General features: G+C 38.3%; 2 protein-coding genes across 6 annotated transcripts in view; one reads left to right on the top strand and one right to left on the bottom strand.

Annotated features, from left to right (window-relative positions):
- The window catches only part of cep89 (centrosomal protein 89), a 42,370-nt gene that overhangs the window by 8,107 nt on the left and 9,632 nt on the right, over positions 1-24,631 (top strand). For 3 of the 4 annotated variants that reach the window (XM_044095685.1, XM_044095692.1, XM_044095675.1), the window contains exons 14-16: positions 427-594; positions 1,559-1,700; positions 3,324-3,413. In XM_044095685.1, the coding sequence (XP_043951620.1) occupies positions 427-594; positions 1,559-1,700; positions 3,324-3,413 (400 nt within the window). Of the gene's footprint in view, positions 1-426; positions 595-1,558; positions 1,701-3,323; positions 3,414-4,386; positions 4,946-24,631 lie in introns of those variants that run through there. The other variant, XM_044095703.1, reaches the window with a different exon arrangement.
- zgc:165481 (uncharacterized protein LOC100073327 homolog) lies at positions 7,009-24,626 on the bottom strand. Of its 2 annotated transcripts, none has more exons than XM_044095715.1 (2): positions 24,500-24,626; positions 7,009-10,063 (listed from the first exon to the last, which is right to left on the bottom strand). In XM_044095715.1, exons 1-2 carry the CDS (start codon positions 24,561-24,563, stop codon positions 9,318-9,320), a joined length of 810 nt encoding a protein of 269 aa, XP_043951650.1. In that variant the 5' UTR covers positions 24,564-24,626; the 3' UTR covers positions 7,009-9,317. The 2 variants fall into 2 exon arrangements, with proteins under 2 accessions (XP_043951650.1, XP_043951658.1); XM_044095723.1 differs by lacking the exon at positions 24,500-24,626 and adding an exon at positions 19,087-19,290.

Genomic DNA, 24,631 nt, shown 5'->3' with positions numbered 1-24,631 from the left:
TACAGTTCAGTTTATTTCAGTATTTCAAAACAAACGATGCAAAAAAATAAGATAAGATTCAAGAAGTCCAACAAGGGAAGCATGTAAATCATTGCATTTTTAATTGCCACGGAGACCAGCTAGGGGATGAATTATTTAACATGAAAGAGAGTAATTGAGACCAGCAGAGTTCTGCAAATTAATAAGAAAAAATTAGCACTCTCAAAGAAAATGAAAAAATTACCGAAGCGCTTAGACTTTCAAGGTTTTGTGTTTGTTTTTTTATTTTTATTTTTGCAGACTGCAGCACTTTATATAGCCAGAATCCAAATGAAAAGGGAACAAAAGATATCAACAAGAGTATTATGAAAAATCTGAAAACATTTTCCTTGAAATTTGTTTACCAGAGTGAATCCTTTAATGCTTAAATCTGCTCCTGACTTTCAGACAGCTGGAGGAGCAGGAGAGGAGAAATGAGAGCGAGAAGGAGCAGTTGCTTCTAAAAATGTCCAGCCTGCAGGAGGAGAACAGGAGTCTGGCTCTGGACAAAGTCAGCCTGACTGCTGATGTGAGGACGGTGAAGACTGAGCTGGAGCGCTGCAAACAAGCAAACAGGTACCAAATGGGCTGCTTCTTCTGGATCTGCTCACTCCTGAATTAAAAGAAGAATGCATTTCTGAATCCATTAATGCACAACAAAACATAAACACAGCATTGGTACATCTTTGCGGAAAGTCTGAAAGTTATGGAATTGCATTTAGATTTGGAAAATGAGAGGAGCAAAATATTTTCTATATTTTCATGCATATTCTACACTTTGCACATATCTGGAGGTGCAATCAGTCATATTGAACATATTAGAATATCGTCAACGATAATATTTGACCATTATTATCGTCAAGTAATGGCCCCAAGTAATTTTTTGCCAAAAGTGGTTTTGGCTAAAAATGACTCTTTCCTTCCAAAAGCTGTAATCTGTTTAACGTTTCACTCAGTGATTTGAGTGGTCCAGTAAATTATTTAGTTTCCTTCTGGCTGATCACCGATAAGGGCTGGCCCAGACGACTTGCTTCTGTTCTGCATGTCATATAATTCATATACAGATTTTATTGCATATGTCTTGGTAAATGCAGATGATGATTTTCTTACTTTTTTTAAATTATTATTATTTTAATCATGAACTCAAGCTGTTCTAAAATCTCCTTTGCTCTGGGAGCGTGCTCGGTTTCCCAGCAGGCTTGCTCTGAGATTAATGTGGAGTTTTTCATTCCGAGGTGTAAAGACTGTCAGAAAGGGTGTTGGATTAGCCGAGGATTGTCTCACATCACTTGTACAGATGGAAGCGTCTGAAGATATCCAGTTAATTCTTTGTCTCTCTTCTGTTCGCACCTCCTCTTTCTCTCTTCCTTTCTCTCTCTCTCTCTCGCTGTCTCTCTGTCTGCTCAACTCCTTTTTCCTTAACCCTGCTACATTTTCCCATTGTTTTATCTCCTCTCTCCATTTTACAATGTAGCTTTCGTCTCCTGTTTAAAATTCTCTCGCTTGTTAACTCACACAATCGTTCCTGTCAATCAATTAGGAAGGCAGAGGGCAGAATGAGTACGCTGAGGAGACAAAAGGAAGAGCATTTGCTGAAGGAGGAGAAGACTCGTCATTACCTGGAGGCTGTCGTTTCTGTCGCAGAGCACATTTCCAGGGAAAGGGACCATCTATTGCGCACGGTACTGCTGATGTTACCGCTGTTCCGATATGGACTGTTTCACAAGTCACACACACACACTAACTGCGCAAAACTTTGTCAGTATTCCACTCTTGGCGAAAAAACACAATTTTGCAATTAAAATCACACGAGAATGAATTAGTTCAATAAAAAAATGCCACAACATGATCTTGCATCTACTTCCTGTTGTCGACGTCTTTGTGGTTAGCCCCATAGGTAATGTCCGATTGTTGATTATGTGGCTCTTGTGATGCGAAAGAGGTGTTTCCATTGCAGTTTTGCAAAATAAACCTATAAAACCTCAACCAAGCACCTAAACTTCTTATCAAAAAAAATTGTTTTTATCAAAATCGCCATGTTCTCATTAAGCAAATTTATTTTATATTCTAAATGTCAAATTGTGGAATTATGTGGTCAGCGCAGCTATTGACCAACACATAATTTCCCTTGTAGTGGACTGTCAACACTAGTTTGAGCTAATCCGGTTTATCTTGCGAGAAAACTCGCAATTGATTTGAAATACTCGCCAACATTCATCAGGTTGGACCCTGGAATAGTTTATTTAGTGATCTGACGGTGATTATCAGGTGTCCAGGTGAACAAAATCTGAACGACTGGGCAGGAGCACGCAGCACAGAGTGACAGACGAGAGTCGTGTTCTGGCAGGCGATTTATCACATGTCAGATGAAGCTGGGCCTCATATGTATTAAGAAACTAATGGATACAAAACCTAGCAGCTGTGCAGCATCTGGGTGATGGCAGCCAATTTATATAGGCTTAAAAAAATCAGAAAACACATTGTCTGGACCTGTTGTTTATCCCACAGGCAGCTTTGCCCTTACTGTGTGGAAAGAATATACATTGTTCTTGCCAACAGTGGGATGGACACAAGTGCAAATAGAGAAGGTGACAGATGATCTAGCATATAACCTTTTTATTTCAATTCGCTTAAGTTTAGTTATCTATTTTAGGTAGTTGCTAATGGAAAATCTCTCCGTAGCTGTATTTAATCTGCTAAGATTAAACGTAAACACATTCCACTAAGGTTATTATGCCATGTAATGTGATGATCCACAGAATCCAATTCTAAAAATTGCACAAGCAATTTACATTGACATACGTCAAATCGGGGGTGTCCAAAGTGCGGCTCAGGGGCCATATGCGGCCCTTGGATTGTTTCCATGATGGTGAATTTGATTTATTGCAAAAGACAGTGTATTTTTCCCCTTTAAATTATGGACATAAGGAGATTACCCTACAGGAGTTCATGTGTGCCCATTAACTGTAGAATAAAAGAAAAAAAAGACAAAAGAATATTTATAGAATGATTCACTTTACCAATATTTATGTACCGGTAATTATATTTAGTAAAAATCTGTTTTCACTTGGATATGAAAGATTTTATTTCCATAAAGCCAAATTCTATTGACCATGATTTCTTCTCTAAAGCCAATAAAATGGGGAAACACAATTTGACAGTCTTATGATCTGACCATTGAAAACCTTTTTTTCTGTTTCCATTTCTCCCCTGTCCTCCATGGCTCTCACCTAACTCTGTGTCCTTCCCTTCCTTTGTTCCTTTGTAGCTCAGTAACCCTCCATCTTCCCTCTCTGCCCTCCTAGGCATCTGGACTCCAGCAGGAAAAGCAGGGATTTGTCAGCAGAATTCTGAATGGCACGGTCCGCTTTGGCAAGCTTCAAGAGGAACTCAAAGTAAGCCTGTTTCCTTTTCTGTTTCTTTCCTTTCTGTCTAAAGTGTGATTTTACTCACTCTTCAGGGGGGCCATGGTTGGGTTTTAGGATCAAAGATGTAAGATTTAAGACAGATCTAAATACAAACGAGAAAATAAAGTTCCCCGAGGCTGCACTGATACGTGCCCAACAGCTGAATTTGGGTACCTAGGGTTCATATTTGTGGAGCTTCATATTTGGTCCAGCAGGTGTCTTTAATGATCAAAATTAAGGCCATTTTGTTGTTGATTCTGCTCAATAGAAGCCGCATGTGTAGTTAATATTGATCAGCCCACTCTACCTCGATCAATGTCATTTACTGTTAACTTCTACTATTCTGAAAATCTACATTGGTGCAGATCGATTTCCTTCAGCTCTTTGTCTCTGGAGAGTGAACACTGGCAGCATTTTTACTGAAAGGAGCAAAACCGACATCAGTAAAATTATTTTTGAGAAACTGCACCACTGAGGATGATGTTTGTGAACACAAAGCTGCAAGCGGCTGCTACACTGCAAAAATACAAAATCCTACCAAGAACCTCTGGTCTAGTTTCTAGTGTGAGTTTCTCACTCGAACACTTGAAATAAGAGAAAACTAACTTGCAAGTAGATTTTTTAGGAAGAAACAAGAGCTCGTTTTAAGTCAATAATGTCTTAATCTTGATGAAAAAGTGCTACTTCTACTGACAGATTATTTCACTTACAATATTTTAAAAATGTCATGTTACAAGTGAACTAATCTGCCAGTGGAACTAGTACTTAAAAAAAAAAAATCAATATTAAGTCATTGTTGATGAAACACAAGCTCCTGTATCCCACAAAGTGACTGGAAACAGCTGCTAGCTTAGTAACTGGCACTATGTTGAAGGGTATCATGGAACTTGTCATACAGGTGTTTCTTGTTACGCAACATTTTTACTCACCACCTGTCAATTCGCCATTTTTTAATCTGCAGAAGAAGAATCTGAAGAGTGACGATGCACAATCAGCAGTTACAGTTAACTGCTAAGTAATGCAACTCCAGCACAAACCAGCTCACTGATGTCGCGTGATCAAAAGAACATGACTTGATTGGATAAAAGCCACTCGATCAGATCAAGTGGTGATTGCCCAGGGGACTTTTCTGCTGCCTAATTTAAAGTAAAAAAACAAATACGCAGCATAAAAAGTCAGCGCTATGATTTCATTGTCTTAAAAAATGGATTCTATTGAGACTTTTTACTCAAGGAGCGAAGCAAAGCTGCGGTCTGAGAATCACGGCGGCGTCTGGATTTGGCTCCCTCATCTGAACTGATGAGTGAACAGATGGTGGCAGCAGCTGGATGAATTCAGAAGTGTTCAGGGACTTTCTCTCAGGTCAAATCAGCTCCTCTCATCGCAGCGAGCAGACATCCTGCAACAAATGCTTTCTGTTCAAGCAAAGCTGTTATCTGCGACTGTTCCGAGCTCTGGGGGCGTTTTGGTTGCTGAACGCAGATGATTTAAAGTATGTTAACTTTCCAGCACTCGTTTTTCAGTCTGCTAAATGTTCCTACACATACATGAAGTTATATCTAGAAGGGGTGCGGCGTCACATTAATAGCATAACATTTAAATTAAAAGGGATTTGCACCTTTTTTTCACTGATGTTTTAATCTCAAGTACACATACTGTAGCAAAATACATAGACCTTTATTCTATTGTATACATATTTTGTCTCATTTATTGGATCTCTTGGTCCAGACGCTTAAAAAAAATACGACAAACTAATCTTTTGTCACTTCTGCAAAACCTAGTAAGAAGAATTTTGTTAATAGTAACACAGATGGAGAGAACTTCTGATCTGCAGCTACATATCAGGCAGGATATAAAAACACTTGATACAGAGGGCTGTTCCTGTTAGCCTCGATATCCTGGCACCACATACACTGATGGATGGAGAAGAAAGTAAAATCTTCAAAGCAGCGCAGTGGTTGTTATGGAGGGATGCCAGCAAAAAGCCTTTTCTGTCTTACCATAATAAATTTCATTTATTTATTTTTTATTTAATCTTTATTTTACCAGGATAAAATCCTACTTATTCATGAGAGTCCTGGCCAAGAGGCAGCAACAAATACATCAGATTTACAAAAGTAACCATGCATAGTTTGCTAAATTCTACTAGGATCTTCACTGGAATTAACTATTTTTGTCTACCAGACACCAAAGACCAAACTCTCTCCTCAGCCACATTGTCCAGAAACAAATGATGATATTTCAGACATCACAGCCATGAATATTTCTCAGAAAAATCAGATGGAGCATTAACATAATCCAGCTACTGACCCCGGTGTAACCCCATATATTTAAATGAGGCAGCTCTAAAGAAGAAGAAATGCTAGTTTCTGAATTTTTCCTTTAACCTCTAGTCACCTCCTTCTATCCTCATGTTTCATCTCAGCTTGTGGAACTTCACAGAGTTCCCTCTCTGGTTATTTGACTTCACTGAGACTTTTCATGGCGATGACATTTTAAAGTCCAGTGGTTTTCTGAAAGGAAATAGAACATCATAAATCGATGCTTCGTCGGTTGTGCAAGCCTCCCTTCTGTGAAGTGCCGAACCTCCTCATCCTCTGCATGAAATTAATCAAAACATGAAACTTAATGTTTCAGTTTTTGCCTTTGGCCTCCACTTTTTTCTCTCACACTGAAATTCTGATAAAACTGCTCTCAGATATTCTTTGCCTGGTATCAACCTATTAGCCTCACACCAGCTCATGAATTGTAAGTTTTTTTTGGTCCCATAAAGAGAAAGCAGGTTGTGACTAAATTATTCACGCGCAATTAATATTCATGCTGGTCCATCTCCTAGAAACACCTGAAAATCTTGCATATTTTATGGAGTCACAAGTTTGAATGACCCATGCAATTCCTGACCCAGATTTACATTTTTTTTATTTTTTATTTTTAGAAAATCAAAATAGCCCCTTATTATCCCATCTAATTTTAATTTAACTTCTATATTTTTAATTTAGTTAGCTCTGCTTTCTCCTAGTGCTCTCAGTACAGACTGCAGAATGGTAAATTGTTTCTCTGCCATTAGCACATTTAGCATCATTGATCGACAGCGCTAGCAGCACAGGGTGGAGGTGAAGGAGACTTATCTTCTCACAGATTATCTCAATCATATTACACTGTTACGACATGATGAAAGTTTTAACAAATTGGAAAAAAAACATATTTTACAGAAAAGTTACATACTGCAGCTTTAAATAATGCATCTGCCTTGTATTTTAAAACTTCTTCCTCCTGGAAAGGTTTTTAAAAGGCGCTAACAATTAGCTCCACCCTCATCATGATGTCATGACGACTCGCTGTTAGCTTTAGCAGCTAACAGAGCTGCAAAATTCACAATTACTTAACAATTAATCCAACGGAGTAAATATGTTATTACAATTCAGAGTGAAAATTCATGACTCTTGAAATATTATATCCTCCAAGCCTTCCTGTGTGATTGCGAGATTGATATCTATAATATAGTAATAATTGTGATGTGATTTGTTATTCTCATTTAGTCGTCAGTCTATGTGAACAACATAGTTGGGTTGGGAGTAAAATACCTATAAGTACAAGACAAGGGGTCTGTTAATTTTTTTCTTTTTCTTCACGTTTTGCTCCCTAAAAAATCATTTTTATTGATTTTTGAAGTATGACCTGACTGTGCTGGTGTCTCTCCAAGCCTGATCAAATGGAGTGTGGTTGATCCACTCATGACGATAACTTTAATTTTCATTTGCAGTCAATCTGACTGATGTGCGTAGCAGTAGGTATAGTCACAGACATGCTTTATATTGAAAATAATTCTCCTTTTATTCCATCCTCTTATGGCAACTGTATGTAATCATGTGGTATAAAGCAAACAGTGTACAAACAAAGGGAAACTTCTGAGAGGGCATTGACACAGGCAGAAAAGTGTGATTAAAAGAGCTGAAGAGCGTATAAGAAAGAGAAACTTTAGGCTTTGGAGTTCAGGTGGTTGTTACTGTGAGAACATCAACATCGTCAAATTTGAAGCTGATTTGTAGCCATCAAACCGAAACATAAAGGAATTACCAGAATTTTTATTAGACAGAAAGCCTTTCTGAAAACACCTCCTAAATGGCTGCATTTGCTCTCCGATGACAAATAGTTTCAAATTGAAAAATGATTACTGGAATTTTATCATTAATACATAAAACAAGTCATTCCAAAGCCCTCAGTTATCGACACACACAAAAGAAGTTAAATTGACTCTGGCTGTCTGAAAGCTCAGTTTTCATACAGCCAGTGAGTGAAAACTGAACGTTCAGGCTTGGCTCTGAACGTTTGTGTGTTCAGACTTGGCTTTGAACACTCAAACGCTTTGTGCGTCTTTGAAACCCGTGCAATTCAAACCACCTTGTTTGTGAACAGCAGTGCAGCTCACATATCAGAATTATTATTAGAAAATTAAACAGTTTTTAGCTTTCTTTGAGGTGCTTCTGGAAATATCAGTCTTTTCTGCACCAGTTCACAATGTCTTGCATACAAATTTGACACAACGGAAAAAAAAAATACATGGAGTTATTAAAAAAAACAAACACCTTTTGGACACACAAATTTTAACTCCAGACAGAACTAATTGGAAAGTATATGAGTTACATTAAACAAACCTGTAGCTTATGTAGTCTTATCATAACTGTATGCAAATCTTAGAATTAGAAATGCAGTTATATGAAAATTTGGGCCAATATCAGATGTTTTCTGACCACCAAGATATTGAGTCTGTTTCAGTTAAACAAAATTCTAACATTGGCCAATACCATTGTTGGAGGAGTTATAGCAGAACCATAGGGGGTTGGAATGTACCGTTTATTTATATCATTTATACAAGTACATTTTGGAAAATGTAACTTTTTTGATTGTGCCGTATATGTAATTCTCCTTTTTCACAGGATTTGATTTCTTATACAAGTCTTCCTTATCTCATTTTGCTGCATAATAAGTAAATATGTTCTCTAATTTCAATGTTTGTCTCAAAAAAGTACTCATACTTGTTAAAGTTTTTCCACATTTTGCCAAGTCACAAAAACAAAACGCAATATGCTTCATTTGCAATTCATGTTATACAGACCAACACCAAGTTGATCATGTTTGTGCAGTGGAAGGGTAAATGCTTATTAAACTCTTTTTCAAAGCATTTTCTATTCACCCCCTCTGGCAATGCTTGTTGCTGGAATTAAAGCTGCAAGTGCTTTCCACATCAGGACAATTAATTTTTTTTTGCATATTCTACTTTGCAAAATAGCTCAAGCTAAGTCAGATTAGACGTAGTGTGTCTGTGAATCAATCATTTTAACAAATGAACATGCTTAAAATGATTCTACGATTGCAATTCTGACTGTAAGTTAAGTGTTCTCATCCTTCTAAAAGGTGAAACCCTGAAGTTTGTTGACGCATGACAAAATGAGACAAACTCAGTTATTATCAATACTTTCGCAATGTATGGTTATGTCATTTCCTCCTAAATCTGCTTGCGTGAAATATCGAGTGCCTGCTCTAAAAGTCTGTAAAAACAGCTCATATTCATAACACGGAACAACTCAGGCACATACACAGAGACGTACATCACAGGACTGTAGGTATACTGCGGGCTCCAGTCGCAGGCTGAGCTTGTCAGTGATTCTGTTCCTCTTGACCAAACTGATATTGAAGCAGTAGGCGTGAAGAAAGCAGAGCACATCACTAAAGATAGGTTTCTGTTTCTTTCTGCGTGGTCCTTTATATGCATGAGGACAGCTGCCTGCTAGGAGTGCTATTAAGCCCCGTGAAGAGGATGATATCACCCTAGCTTTCTTACTTCTGGAGCTTATTTTATCCTTATCCTTCGGTCCACTGGTTTTCATACTCTCAGCCCCGGGCAAAGCAGTCACACATGCCCTGACACAGGCACTGACAGAACCCATACACTAGGCAAACTGTCAGACTCGATGGCACTAAGCTAACACATACGATTCCTAGAGTCACTCTCTGGATCACTAACAAATAAATTCCTAAGGGCAGCGAACCAAAGTATAAGAAACCAAGTAGCCACACCAGGATACGTGGGACGTGATTGCAGAACTTCGAAAGTGCATCATGATCAGTGGGTCCATTGGAACCGATTGACACAGAGTCCAGGCTCTGGTCGGCGTAGATATCCGAGCTGCCGTTGTGGCTTGGAGAGTGCTGCAAGTCCCTCTGAACCTCCATGATGGTGATGACCAGGCAGTTTGAGGAGTCATGGGATGGGCTGGTGGAGGACAAACTCTTTGGCGTCAAGACCACCTCCCTCTTCTTGTCCAAACTGCAGGACTTTTCTTGCATTGTCAGGTGGGACATGATGTTGACGTCATCAGGCAGGGCGGAGACCTGGTACTCAGTGATTTCAGTTTGGTGTCGGCAGAAGGGGCAGGGTACGCAGCCCGCTCCATCGGTGACGTCCAGAATCTTAACGAGGCATCGAGAGCAGACCCGATGTAGGCAGTCCAGGATCTTAGGCTTCCTGTTGTTGGCATTGTAGCGTTGGTAGCAGATTTTACACTCAAATTCCTCTGGGGGAGGACAGTCCGTCTCTTCCGAAGTAGCCAGAGGACTGCTCATCTTCAAGTCATGTTCTGTGGGGCACATATGGGAACAGATTGAAAAGAGAGTGTTAGATTTAGAAATGGTTATGTTTAGCTGGACGGTGGAGTCAGGGAGACGTAGGAGAACAGACAGAAGCAAGAGGATGTTTTAGTTCCCAGCGAGAAAAGGTCAGGGCTTTGCCTTCTTCTCAGACTGCTCTGACTGTGTGTACCTGCTGGTGATGAATGATTTATGGCCTGGGAATTAGATCAGGGTGTCATCCCTGTGCCCTTAGTGGCAAAGCAAAACCCAGCGGTGATATTGATCTGTGGGGAAAGGTGATAGAAGGTTCTACTTCTTTAATATTTTCTCTCAATTCTTGTCTGGACTACAGAGTTGTAGCAGTTGTTAGGTCGTAGAGGTCTTTGCTTTATTTCGACTTGTTCTACAGTTTGTTTTGCATCAATTTTTGCCTTCATGTAGTTTATTTGAATATAAACTATTGATTCATAGTCAATATTCAACCAAACAGCTACTTTACTTTGGATTTATCCTTCTTTGCTAGATTGAATATTGGATACAATTAGAAGTCAATTGGTAGTAACTCTTTGAAGGACAACTGGTGTCCTATCATTTAAAAAGAGGTAAAGTGTGATTCCATAGTAACAAAATGTTACTTGATTTTAGTGACATAAGATGTGCTGTTTTTCTTGGAAACGGCTTCCTTCAAGATCCACTTATCAAGTTTTATATAACATGTGGTTCTTTCTAAAGAACAAAATTCAACCTTTTGTCCGACTATTAAGGTCTGGGCTCTGTCAGACTGTTATTATGGCGTTTTAATAAGCTGATATACAGAAGATAGGATTTCAGAGTTTAATCTTTAGGGATGCCTTGTCCTCCAGCTGGTATCTATTGGCCTCCTTCCAGTATGAGAACCTCACAGTAAAAGACTACTACCAATATTCTTCCATCCATCCATCCATTTTCTTACACCCTTCTTCCCTAATGGGGTCGGGAGGGTTGCTGGTGCCTATCTCCAGCTGCGTTCCGGGCGAGAGGCGGGGTCACCCTGGACAGGTCACCAGTCTGTCGCAGACCAATATTCTTAGTTTATAATTAATAATATTGTGGTAGATGAGATATGGTGATAATAAAACTCACCTGTTGTTTAATCTTTGGGCTCCTGGAAGACTACACTGTGTTTTGATAAAAAGCTACTCAGTAATGACTTTCCAGACTAATTGAAAGTGATCTCATAAGAAATTCATTTTCCATTCGATTTGAAAAGCTTTCAGTTTGGACACAAAACCTGTTACTTCAGTTCTGTCCTTCGAGTAGGTAAGAAAACAGTTCAAGTTTCACCTCCTACTAGCACTCAGATTCTTTTATTCATTAATCTCAAAGTTTTATCCTTTGGACTTACAAAGCCTTCTTTGTCTGACCTTCTAAAATAGTAATAAAAAAGGAATTTAAGGTTCTTCGAGTGATTTATGACATTATTTTTATATTCCCGTATCTTAAGACAAGGCGTACTGCAAAATGAAGGACCAAAATTACAAAATTTTGTTTTTTCTGACTGTTTTCACACTTTTATTGCTGCAGCGATAGTCAAAGACACTCTGATGGGTCAGAGCTAGTTTATACTCGGCCTTCGATGTGCTCACAGGCCGCTGAATACAACACTGACTTGTAGTTTGTCTGTGCAAACTAAGTGGCCTGGGGGGAGGCCGCAGCTGTCGGGAACGTGCTTTGTTTATAATCCTGATTCAGAAGAAACTAACACACCACCCTCCTCACCCCAATACACACATTTCCTAGCAGAACGTCACGATCAGTGCCCATCATTTCCAGTAGTAGCTGATTATTGCCCTCATTTATTGATGTATCATGAATATTTATGTCCATTGTATGTCTATATATGTGAATAGAGTTTCTCTTAGTTAATGGGTTTTTTGTTTATTATTTTGATTAACTGGCTCATAATTGGATAGCAAAATGTGCTTAATATGATACTTTTTTTCAGAGAACTATACTGCTCTGTGTGTAATGTTCTTTTAGCTAATGGCATTTTGTGAGTAAGTATGCTCCAATTAATGATTAATCAATTACTAAATTAGTTGACAATCATTTCAATAATCAATTCATTACGATTAACCCGATTGGTCGTTTCAGCCCTGTTGGTCTTTGTATGTTTTAAACTAAATTAACTCTCATATCCGTATTTATCCCTTTGTTGTATCTTTCTTGATTAAGATAATCCAAAAAGCTTGTGTGTAACCCATTCTGAAGCTGTACATGCAATAAATTACAAGCGTAAATCCATTACAGTAACAAACTCAGCGACGTCCCGGTCAACTTAGGGTCTTTGCATTCTCCCATTCGGTTTGACTCTCTGCCCAGATTGCCAGTCAGACTGTGTTTGTTCTTGGTCTCCTGAGCTTGTTTTCATAACATCATTTCAATTCAAGCACCGGTCACAGCTCCCAGACTTCAGTTTGCCTTGCAACCACAATGTTTTCAAGAAATGCATTCTTCTTCAATTTGAGGAATTTATTATTAGTATCTCCAAAGTGTTGGCACGCACATCCTATGTGTCTGGTACAATCAGTTCTTCTTCTATTATTAATTTCTTAAAGGATGGTGCTGTACTTCTGTGCATCCTGTAATGTATTCTCCGACAGTGGCAATCAGCAAGGGAAGTACAGTCTCTGTGGCTAATTAAAAATGAATTAGGAAAGGTTAACAGGGTTTGCCGGAACTGCTGAAAAGGACTTTGATTTATCTTTTTGAAAGTGTTTGGTCCTGCATATCAGCTATTTTCTAACACCTATGTTAATGCATTAACCAGTTGCCTTCCAATCACAGAGAGGCAATGTAAAGAAAAGGTTGTCATCCATTCATTCATGATAATAAAATATACATTGAATAGGTGAAGGCTGGCAGATGCCCAACAGGCTCCTCTTTGACTTGCTGACTGTTAAATATTTCAGCAACAGGTCTGTTGCGTTAAAACGTCCCCAGAAACATGTCAGAAAGAAGAACCTGCTTGAGCTGTCCCAAGGACAAAACTCATACTCCTCATATCAAGGCAAATGTTGAACAGAAAAACAAAACAAAAATAAAACACGGTTTCAGAGCTTAATTCAGATGACATCTCATGCATCTGGACTAATTTAGGAATCTAATTATTGTGACACACAGATCAACAAGGGCTTTCAGCCTCTGGCAGTGAAAAATATGGATACTGCGAATAGCACTGAAGGAGATTTCTTTCACGGCACTAAACAACTGCGTTTGCATTACAAATGTGCACAAAATGTGTGTATATTCGGCTAATATGGAAAAAATGCAATTTTGCAAATAAATCAAACAAATACGCGTGTTCACATGATAGCTCGTTAAAAAAAATCATTATATCCTCCACATTAATCTCAGGAACTGTATTTTACACTAACTCTGTTGATTATGGGTCAAATCAGAGCCATTTTTTCATTTCATGTTTTGTAAAGCCAATAATGTCTGCATCCCCAGGTTTAATCTGGTATCTGGGTGTTTTTTGGTTAAGAACAGACATTAACAACACACTTTTACATTAGCATACAAGAACTACATGAGCTAAAATACTAAATTAAACTCTGTGTTATCACTCGGGATCAGACTGTAAAGTTAGAACAGCAAAGCATGCACTGAAATGTGCGAAATTACAAAAATGTTGCAATTTTTTCGGCGTATGTATGTCTGCCCTGGGATTTTTTTCTAAGATGAAACACTTCCAATTTCCTTTGTCTTGCTTGTCATCCCTTCATCCACCAAACCCCAAGATACACACACACGTCTTTTATCTGCCTCTTATCTGTGCAGATCGTTATGGAAAGTGTTGACCTTTGCTGTCAGAATGTTCTCTTTGTGAATCACCTCAGAATTGATCAGAAGACGCTGATATCGCTGTTGTCAGAATATTCAAACTAATTGAGAGCCCAACCTGACATCAACGTTATTAAAATCAATAACACGTGTAAAACTCAGCAGCTTTAAAGTGCAGGAAAATAAAACATTATAACAAATTATTACAGTGTCAATGTCCAACCTAACGAAGTCACTGTTGACTTCTAGACACTGAATGTTTGTTTTTTTATTTGCAGTTTGCAGATGATTCTAATGGCTCGTTTCTGTAGGACGGTTACCGGATGTAAAGAGCTCTTGTAATTAACTCCCCACACTTCACAGCAATATGATAGATATGGTAAAATCAGAGAGTTATATAGAATATGAAGTGATTTAGCATTCAATACATGTCTAGCTCTAGCCAATATGGATATACTTCTACTGAGTTTACTCTGTAAATGTTGAATATGAGGTTTCCAACTGATTTTGTCATCTATTATTAAACCGAGGAACTTATTAGCAAAAACCCTTTCTAGAGTTACGTCCTCTATTTGAACTTGGATTTCAGTATTTTTATAACAGTTCCCAAAGACCATGAATTTCGTCTTGTCCAAATTTAGGGATAATTTGTTATGGTCAAACCATATCTTTAACTTACTAATCTCTGAAGTGACTGTTGAGAGAAGATGCTCTAAATTGTCTCCTGAGGCTAGAATATTTGTGTCATCAGCGAATAAGATAAATTTTAATACATTGGACACTTTACTGATATCATTTATATAAAGATTAAATAAAACTGGTCCCAATACTGATCCTTGTGGTACTCCACAGACAGTCTCCTGCCAATCAGATTCCACATCTCCCAATTTCACAAATTGTTTCCGGCTCTTTAAATAACTCCTCATCCAGTCAGAAACTACTCCCCTAATTCCATAGCATTCTAATTTTTAAGTAGGATTTCATGATTTATTGTATCAAAAGCTTTCTTTAAATCTATAAATATCCCTACTGCCAGTTTCTTACTATCTGTTGCGTTGGTTATTCCTTCTATTAAGTCAGTTACGCCAGCGATGTTGACCGGTTTGCTCTGAATCCATATTGACTGCTGATAAGTAGCGAATGTTTTTCTATGAATTGTTCCAGTCTTTTCTTAAAGAGTTTTTCCAGGATTTTAGAAAATTGTGGGAGAAGAGAAACAGGCCTGTAGTTAGTGAAGAGGTGTTTGTTGCCAGTTTTATACATTGGTTTGACCTTCGCTATTTTCATTTTGTTGGGAAATGATCCTGTTTGAAATGATAAATTGCAAATATAAGTTAGTGGTTTAGAGATTCCTTTAATTACTATTTTAATAGTTTTCATGTCCAGATCATCACAGTCAGTGGAAGTCTTATTTTTACAGTTATTCACAATGTTTATGATTTCTTCTTCTAGTACAGGGTTGAGATATAAGGAGCTGGGATTATTCTCAATTAGATATTGCTGAGTTGCAGTTTTTGTAGTCGGTATTTTTTCTGCTAATTGAGGTCCTATATTAACAAAAAATCTATTGAATTTATTGACGACACTTTTCAAATCAGTAATATTCTGTTCATTATCCATAAAATAGTCTGGATATTTGTTATTGTTAGCTTTTCTAATAACTCTATTTAAAATATTCCATGTTTCCTTAATGTTGTTTTTATTCCTATCCAGTAATTTATGATAATAGTCCTTTTTACATGTTTTTATAATATTAGTTAACTTATTTTTATATTTCTTATATTTGTTTTCTGATTCAGACGTTCTATGTTTTAGAAATTCTCTATAAAGTTTGTTTTTCTTTTTACATGCCTTTTGTATTCCTTTTGTGATCCACTGTTCATTTTTTTGATTGCTTTTCCTGTTATATTGTTTAATTGGGCAGTGCTTGTTATATAATATTTTAAATATTTTTAGAAATTCTTCATATGCTGAATTCACATCATTCATTTTATATATTAATCTCCAATCATAGGCCAACAACTCAGCTTCTAGAGCTTTTAGTGTCTCTTCAGACGTAACCCGTCTGTAATGCGTCTCTATTTTTTGATCGTCTGTTTTGCACTTACAGTCGTAGACTATGAACACTGGTAAGTGATCGGTTATGTCATTCATTAATATTCCACTAGTTAAATTATTTTCCAGCACATTTGTAAAAATATTATCAATTAAGGTAGCGCAGTGCGATGTAATGCGACTGGGCCTGGTGATTTTAGGATACAGGCTTAAACTGAACATGGTGTTAATAAATTCTTCAGTCATTCTATGTTTATTTGGATTGAGAAGGTCAATATTGAAATCCCCACAGAAAAATATTATTTTTTGATTAATTGTTATAAATTTTTCTTCTATCCAGTTGTTGAATACTTCAATGTTTGATCCAGGGGCTCTATAAATGCAACTCACTAAGACATTCTTCCTTTTTTCCACGAGTATTTCTATAGTCACACATTCAAACATGTTGTCCATCACAGTTGACATTGTTTCGATCAACTTATAATTAATCTTCTTGTCAACATATAAAGCTACTCCCCCTCCATTTTTGTTTTCTCTGTTCTTACAAACCATTTCATAACCATTGATTTCAAAGTCTATGCCCTTATCACTATTGAGCCAAGTTTCTGATAAGGCAATAACATTGAATGTCTGTGAAAGTTGTTGGAGGTATTGTTTGATGCTGTCAAAATTTGCATAAAGGCTTCTGCTATTAAAGTGAATTATTGACAGCTTTTGTTCCATTTTAATGCTGTTGTTGAACTGATCATCGCTGTAATAGTGACAACTATCATTGCTGACATTATAGAAGTTGTTATCAGGATCAATGTCAGTTTCAATATCTTGCTGATGATAGTTTCTGTGTTGGAATACGGGTAACTCTATATCCTCATAGGCCGTGATCTGTTGCATGTTTCTCTTTCAGAAGTGAACGTCAGCTATGTCTGGCTGTCTGTCATACATTGTTGGATAATTTAGGGGTACTAGTACGTGGATGGGTGATCAACTTATCATAACGTAGGTAAGCAATGTCCCCTCTTTGACGTGCTGCTTTTAAGTCCGGCATTAGTTCCGCCCTCCTTTTCCTTACTGCATCCGTGAAGTCTTCGTTAATGAAAATCTTAGATCCCTTAAGTGCCTTGGTGCTCTGCAGAATAGTTGATCTGTCCTTGTATCGTAAAAATTTGACAACAATAGGCCTGGGTCTGTCTCCTCTATGTTTACCGGTGCGGTGAGCTCTCTCAATGTCAACCTTATGTTGAAAGTTTAGCTTTTCATTTAAAATAGTTTTCACTTTCTCCTCAGTCTCAGCCCAAGTCTCATTTGGTGATTCAGTAATTCCATCAAAAACCAGATTATTTCTCCTTGATTGCCCCTCAAGGTACTCCATTTTATCCGTGATAGTCATCATACCCTCACATACTTTAAATATGTCTGACTGAACCGTGTCATTTCGGTCCTTGTGCTTAGCACTTTCTACTTTAATGTCGTCAATGTCTTTCTGTGTAAATTGCAGGCTGGTTTTAATGTCCTGTAGTTCTCGTGTCATTGCGTCCATTCTGGTGTTAGTAGTGTCCACAATGATTTTAACAAAACCCTTAAAATTGTCCTGTTGTTGTTGGAGTAACTCCGTATACATTTGCTTTTGCTGGCTCAGCAACTCTTTGACTTGCGTGAGTGATACATAGTCCTCATCTTGTCTCCCGTCGGTCTTGGATCCTTTTGGAGGCATTATTTCGCTTCTTTTTGCCTGTCGCTTCCTTAAGGCTCCTTCCCAGCAGTTGGAGGCCACTGCGCTGTCTCTCTGTGAACACAGACACCCTGGGCCAGACGCGTTGTCCAAGCACAGCCTATCTCTCGCTGTTCAGCTGACTGTGGTGGATAGCGGTACTTACGGACAAGGCAGAGTTTTACCTCTGCCTGTTGTCAATCCAACGCGTCGTTTTCCACTGGTTGTTTTCTCTGTTAGGTCGGTTAGCTGCCGGACGTTGGCCTCGTCCCGGTTAGCAGCCGTGATGTTAGTAAGCTAGCCGCAGCAAGCTAGCCGCCCTGTCGCTCTGTGAACACAGACACCCTGGGCCAGACGTGTTGTCCAAGCACAGCCGATCTCTCGCTGTTCAGCTGACTGTGGTGGATAGCGGTACTTACGGACAAGGCAGAGTTTTACCTCTGCCTGTTGTCAATCTAACGCGTCGTTTTCCACTAGTTGTTTTCTCGGATTAGCTGGTTTAGCTTGAGGCTCCCAGCTGTGTGAGCCTCAAGCTCACACAGCTGGGAGCTCAATAAAATAAGTCCAGCTAATTTTCTATCATTTTGCAACATGTTCCATGGAAACAGAGCTGAGTAAACTAATTTTCTTTTTATTCCCAATTCTGTGCGGGGAAGTGGGACACAGAGCAAGAAATTATCATTTGAACACAAAAAACAACATCCAGTCCAACAAGCAGCATCGTGAATATCGAGAAGAAAAACTCAAAAATCTGGACTGTATGTGAGAGCAGCAAGAACCATTGTTGGGAGAAAGCTGTAAGATCATGTTCACAGTTTGCCAGGAAGCATGTAGGAGACTGTGATTAAACCTTTTGGAGCAAGTAACAATGCACGCAACCCCGCTCAAAGCATCTGCGTGATGAACCAGAGTGGTGGCAGCATTATGCTGCATTCCTGTTCAGCAGAAACAGGGGTCAGAGTTCATGGGAAGATGGGTGGAGCTAAATACCGGGGCAATCTTAGAGGAAAACTTGTTGGAGACGACTAAAGACTTGACTTCCAGCAGGACAGCAACTTTAAACATTCAACCAGTGCGGATATAAAATCGTTTAGATCAAACACTATTCATATGGTAGAGTGGCCTAGTCAAAGTAAAGACCCAAATCAAATTGAGAATCTGTGGTAAGACTTGAAAACTGATGTTGACTCGCACGTTGACTGATGTCTGCATCGACACAACCTGCTGTCTTACAGAACAAAATGGCAAAAACAAATTAATAGGTTTTTTCTTTTCTATCTCCTATAGTTTGTTTTATTTGTCAGATTTTAAGTATTAGGTTTTTTAATGTATATATCTGCCTTATTTTTATGTTCAGACCCTAAAAAGCCCCATTAAAATCCAATTATTACAAAGGAATTAATTTGCTCTGTCACTCTGTCTGCTTTCCAACACTTTACAAACCAGTTCAGCCAGTTGAAGTTCTGCGTTTCCCACCAGCTTCTTCTTCCTCCACGCAGTGAACCGGTCTCTCCTCCGTTTGATGCACTGAGACGGATGTTGCAGTCGCCTAATTAGAGCCAAAAAGGTTAATCTATTTATACATGCGCGGACAGACTCTTGTTGAATAGAGTTATTGGCTCGGGGGCTTTAAGTAGCATTTGATTTTGTGAATTGATGGAACGGATCAAGGGGCATGATGTTGTTACCGAGATTGTGAGGTGTTAATTAAAATAACAGCAAGCCGGTCAGGTGGGAGGAGAGTGTTTACAATGCAGCGTTTGGCTCTGCTCTGCAGCGAGAGCGTGAAAGTTGCTGCCTGCAGCATGCAGCACAACACTGGAGATCATTCAGAGAAAGGTGAATCCTTTCCAGAATGTTAGCACACGCTAACATGATCCTTACTCTGATAATTATTGGTCAGAATAAAAGCACAGCACATGAAGGTTTTTCTTTCAAAACAAGAGACTTGATTCCAATATTTCCAGGTAAAACAAGTAATTCACTGCTAGCTGGGATTTTTCAGAGGCAAAGGCAAGACCGATAGCGAATCTCATTCCCAGCATTCTGCATTATGTCTGCTGCTGCATCTGCCTGCTATCAGCCTCGCTGATCAGCTTCCAACCAGGTTTATTATGATCATGTGGAAGATATTAGTTCTTTAAAATGTTGAGAGTCAGATATGGTTTAGTTATTTGTTATGAGCAGCTGTAGTTCTATTCTTATAAAGTTTGCCTCTGCAGAAATCTTCCCCAAACGTATCCATTTAGACAAAAATGAAGTAAGACCTCTGGAAGTTTGAGGCCAGAAATTTACAGAATATCATAAAGTTTTTATGAATGTCAAACTGTGTTTTTAAAAATTTTTTCTTCAGTCTTCACTACAGTGCCTATAAAATATACTAATACTGTTATTTTTGTTGTTGTGGTTGCTTTTAGAAAGCAATCATGATCAACAAAAAATGATTTAAAAAACCATTAATGTCAAAGTAAAAACTAATTTCTACAACTAAATGACAAATACAGATATTGAACAAAAAATAAGTAATTGCATAAATATTCACACCCTTAGAGTTAGTGTGCAGTAGATGCATATGTGGCTGCAATCACTGCACTAAGTGTGGATACGTTCGATATTCACTCACTTTAAGGGGGTGAATATTTTGCATTCACTCAAAAACAAACTCAAAACAGCTTATATCTGAAGGCAATTAATACCCTGATCTCTCATATGCACTAATTACATTATGGTATATGTATACATATCTACCTAAATATATACACGATTGTAAAAATCACCAATGCATGTTTATATCTGGTGTATATTTCATGCATTGTTCGCACTATTTTTGGGAGTTGGGTTTTAATCTCATTGTATATGTGTACAGTGACAACTCCCCTCTCCCCCAATTAATCCTAATTCTAATTTCATGTTCAATAACTGCAGTCAAAAGATCAAATTATGTTGATCATGTTTGATTTGTACAAGCATTAAAAAATAGCACATCGTCCAAGTATGCACATTATTAATGGTGAAGGTGATCAAACAGTAAATAAATACAGATCGATCTCGTTTCTGTCCTTTGATTATGTGTAATGCTAACACTTTGTAGGATGCTCCAACGGTCTAATAAAAGAAATGAAAACTCCACGCTCCTTTGCATCAACAGAATTTCAGTGGATAAAATTGTTGTTGGAATCAACTAATGCACCAGCAATTAGTATTCTGGTTGCCGTGTTGCGAAGGCGAGCGCCCCCTTGGGCTAAATCTGGCAGGATCGGCTGGATGTTGGAATGAAGAGCAGGCTAAATGTCACCGCGTCAGCTGGCCAGATGCTGGTGCCCTCACGCCTCCCGGTGCGCCCCGAGACGTTTGGATTCTCTGGCTGCAAGCTCTGGACCCAGACAGCACCATTTGCATTCATCGCTCGGCACAGGAGGGAATTAACAAGGAATAACTGCCTCGCAGGGGGACATTTAATAGTTCATGGTTTCATTCGTTCTTAGTTATTCTTTCTTTTTGCTTTCATTCTGTCTCATTTCAGATCCACCTCTGCTCATCTTTGCTCAATAATGTTTCATTTTCTTATTAGCCCTTTGCATGTCTGCTTCACCCACCAGAGCATTTGTCCTGAATTTATACAATTTAGTCTAGTCAAATCATGGCGATTTGTGTGATAAAGCTAACCTGGAGTAGGCTGACAGAAAATCACAGCTTGAAACTATTGCACACTGGCTTGCTAACAGAAAGGATAAACGTTGCGACAAAATGGAGTTAAAAGATGCAAATGTCAGCAAAACGTCTGAACAGAATTAAAACCCGCCAGCCAGTGATGCACCAAGATTTGCGGTTTCACAGAAAGAGACATTTTGTGACAGGACGGAAAATGGAATAATCTGGTTTCTGTCAGTTTGTCACAACATTTCCGGCTGGGTGAGGTGACACGTTTTGGGGTAAAATGAGATGCTTCCTAGCTGAAAAACTTCTAGAGAAATAAATGGACAGTGTTTGGATATATACATATATACTGTATTTGTTTTTCTTATTATTATTTATAAAAGAAAGCCATATTCCCTACGCAGTAATGCAGGCTTTGTGTTTATATTGGTTGTTTTCATTTCTACTCACTTTTGATATGAAAAAAAAAATCTATTAACAGTTTGTCAAAAATGTTCCATGCCCAACACTTACAGTGATACGCATAAAAATCGCCAATTCCTAAACAAAGACGTTAGGCTGTTTATGTTTCAGTTTATCACAAAACAGAGAAAAATTTAGATGTTTTCAGTCAATTATAATATGCAAAAAAAAAGCATGGTTCTTTTAGATTTTTCTAGGACCTTTCAAAAATATCCATAAGCCTCCCTGTCATGTTACAAAGACAAACTTGTCGTTATGTACATTTGGAGTTTGGCCTCCATATGCAGATACATCTAAATAAAATTCTTGGCAACAAGTTGTCTTCAGAGCTCATGTTTCTAGTAAAACTGTCAAGATATTCTGAAAAGAAGAAAAATGCAAAGGTTGACTCAAAGAGAGTACACACATTTAAATTTGACCAAGGTTTCAAACATCATGTCGTAGCGTATTTTTCACTGAATTTTTAACAATGTCAGTGGCTTTAGTCCCATATCACCTCTTTATCTTATAAAACCCTTTATGATGCATTAAACAACTAGTGTCAACAAATGGGAGTCTGGTATTTAAATAACTAGCTAATGTCTGTAGCAGTCCAGACAGCTATTCACGGTGTACCGTGATATTAGGAAGACAAACATGAATGAGTATTTTCAAGGTCTGTTTTTGCGCCTTTCTCAGAGCTGCCGCACTAGCTATAGAGTTCACCTGTGTGTAATTTATTGTAGGTATAAACGCAGGGCAGGGAATCCCACTGAACTAACAGAACAACTTCCTATTAGTCAAATCCAAATTAAAGTAGATGTTAGACAGACTGGCAGGTTATGATTATGATAAATTTCAAATGGAGGAGTCGAGACCAAGCAACACAGCAGACGGCAGGTCAGGAATAAAGTTATGGGGACGTTTAAAATAGGCTTATGTTGTAGAACAATATCCAGGTTGTAAGCCTCTTCAAGAGCTCAGAGCCATCCGTCATCTGGAAATGGGAAGAGTATGGCAGAACTACAAAAAAAAAAAAAAAAAAAGCTACTGGAGAAATAAAGCAAGAAGAAGTCACTTTGGAGTGAACAACTAGGTGTGCACCAATGCAGCAGTTTTGTAAAATACTATGTGGGATGGAGAGCTAACACTAAACATCATCCTTTGAAACATGGAAACGGAAGCATCATGCTGTGGGCCTGCATTCTTTATTAGGGAACACAGGAAGTCGGTCAGAGCTGATTTGAAGATTGGTGGAGTTAAATATAGCTGAGTCGTGGGAGAAAACAGATGCAGCTCCTAAACATACAGCCACAGTTCACAGGTTAGAACGGCCCAGTCAAAGTTCAGACCTAAAATTACCACTCTCAGATATTTTTTCTATGTAACTTGAGCTAATTTGCAAAGAAGAATTGGAAAAAGTTCAGACTTAGAAATCCCAGATTGCAGCAAAAAGTGTTTTTGTTATTCTTCAAATTATTCTTTCATTTGTGTGGTGTGCATTTGTGAACACAAATGCACACCACACTTTTCAGATATTCTTACTCTAATCTTATTTGGATTATGTATTGTTTTCTTTTATTACAAATTCAACATGATTTATTTCAGTCAGTGACAAAAACAAAAAAAACCTAAGTAAAACTGAAAGTTTGTGGTTGAAGTGTAGTGAAATGTGAGAAAAGGAGCGCGCAGATATATTTCAAGATGAATTAAATGCAGGCTTAAAAGATAGTATTTTTGTGGTGTAGCTTTATAAATCAGGAATACTGTCCAGATGGGAAAAACAAAGCAAAGTATCCACTCCGATTTCTCAAAAGGGGGCGGCTTGTTATAAACCTCAGCAGTTTATGGTTTACTGTCACCGCTTTGAGGAAGCCTGAACAGAAGGAGTGCAGCACTGAAATTAAAGGAGCAGCAACAAGTTTCTCTTTCTTCTTTTTTTTTCCACCCTCGAGAGAAAAACACTGTAAGATTAATATAATAAGTTCAACTTGTTTACTTTGCTCCCCCGTCTTTTCTCGGTCTTTGTGCAAACAGCAGACAGGAGCAGTCAGGGGTGAAATTTGCTCGTGGCGAATGCTCAAATTATTACATCAGAGCGCTTCTCTCATCTTTCTTTACTGGCTCTGGCTTAACAGGATAAAGTGATTATGCAGTTTTGGAAGCACAATCAACGTTAATTGGCAAATTTGCGTCAAATTCATATTGATTAAAATAAAAAAAGCTCTTCATGTTGCTGCTTTCGTGCAAAAGTGCCACAGTCACCATTGGAAATTTCTAAAATCCAGACATTATGTGCAGACGTGGAGGAAGTGTTTATTTTATGCTTTAACTAGCAGATGATGCAACACACACATACACACACACAAATATAAAATCTTTTTCGGTTCTTGTCTTTTTTTTTAATTCCTTTGATATTTCACCTATTTGCTTCTCTGTCAGTGTTTTCCATTAGTGGAGCTTCTTATTCCACTTGTATGAGTGTGTGCTGCACTACCAGCAACAGTTCAGAACTGTCAGCAGCAAAACAGCTACTAATCTGTAAACACACTCGCCTTTAATCTCAATCTACCAGCTAAAGGCTTCCTAAATACTGCCTAACACACACATCCAGGTATGCACACACACACTTCAGACCAAAAGAACATGCAGGAAAAGTCCCGACCTTTCTCACAACAACAACGTGTTGTATAAAGGGTGGAGGGGGAATCTACAGATTGCAGTTTGTGTGTGTGTGTGTGTTGCTGTTACTCCTCACCTTGTCCCGGTGTGTGTGACACCCCCTCCTCCGCTCCACTTGTCTCTGCTGCGCTGTCCTTCATTTAAGTCCACCTTCTTCATAGCAACACTCCTCATATCATTCCCTTTTGCATGTGTGCGTGTGTGTTTG

The sequence above is a fragment of the Gambusia affinis genome, linkage group LG02, assembly GCF_019740435.1.
Source record: "Gambusia affinis linkage group LG02, SWU_Gaff_1.0, whole genome shotgun sequence".
In the NCBI taxonomy this organism is placed as follows: Eukaryota; Metazoa; Chordata; class Actinopteri; order Cyprinodontiformes; family Poeciliidae; genus Gambusia; species Gambusia affinis.
This window is presented reverse-complemented; position numbering and strand designations above follow the sequence as displayed.

Excerpts from the sequence above, each read along its gene's own strand:
- zgc:165481 (XM_044095715.1), bottom strand. The coding sequence starts at position 24,563 with ATGAAGGACAGCGCAGCAGAGACAAGTGGAGCGGAGGAGGGGGTGTCA. Across the intron at positions 10,064-24,499 it reads GTCACACACACCGGGACAAG|AACATGACTTGAAGATGAGC; the intron begins GTGAGGAGTAAC and ends TGTGCCCCACAG.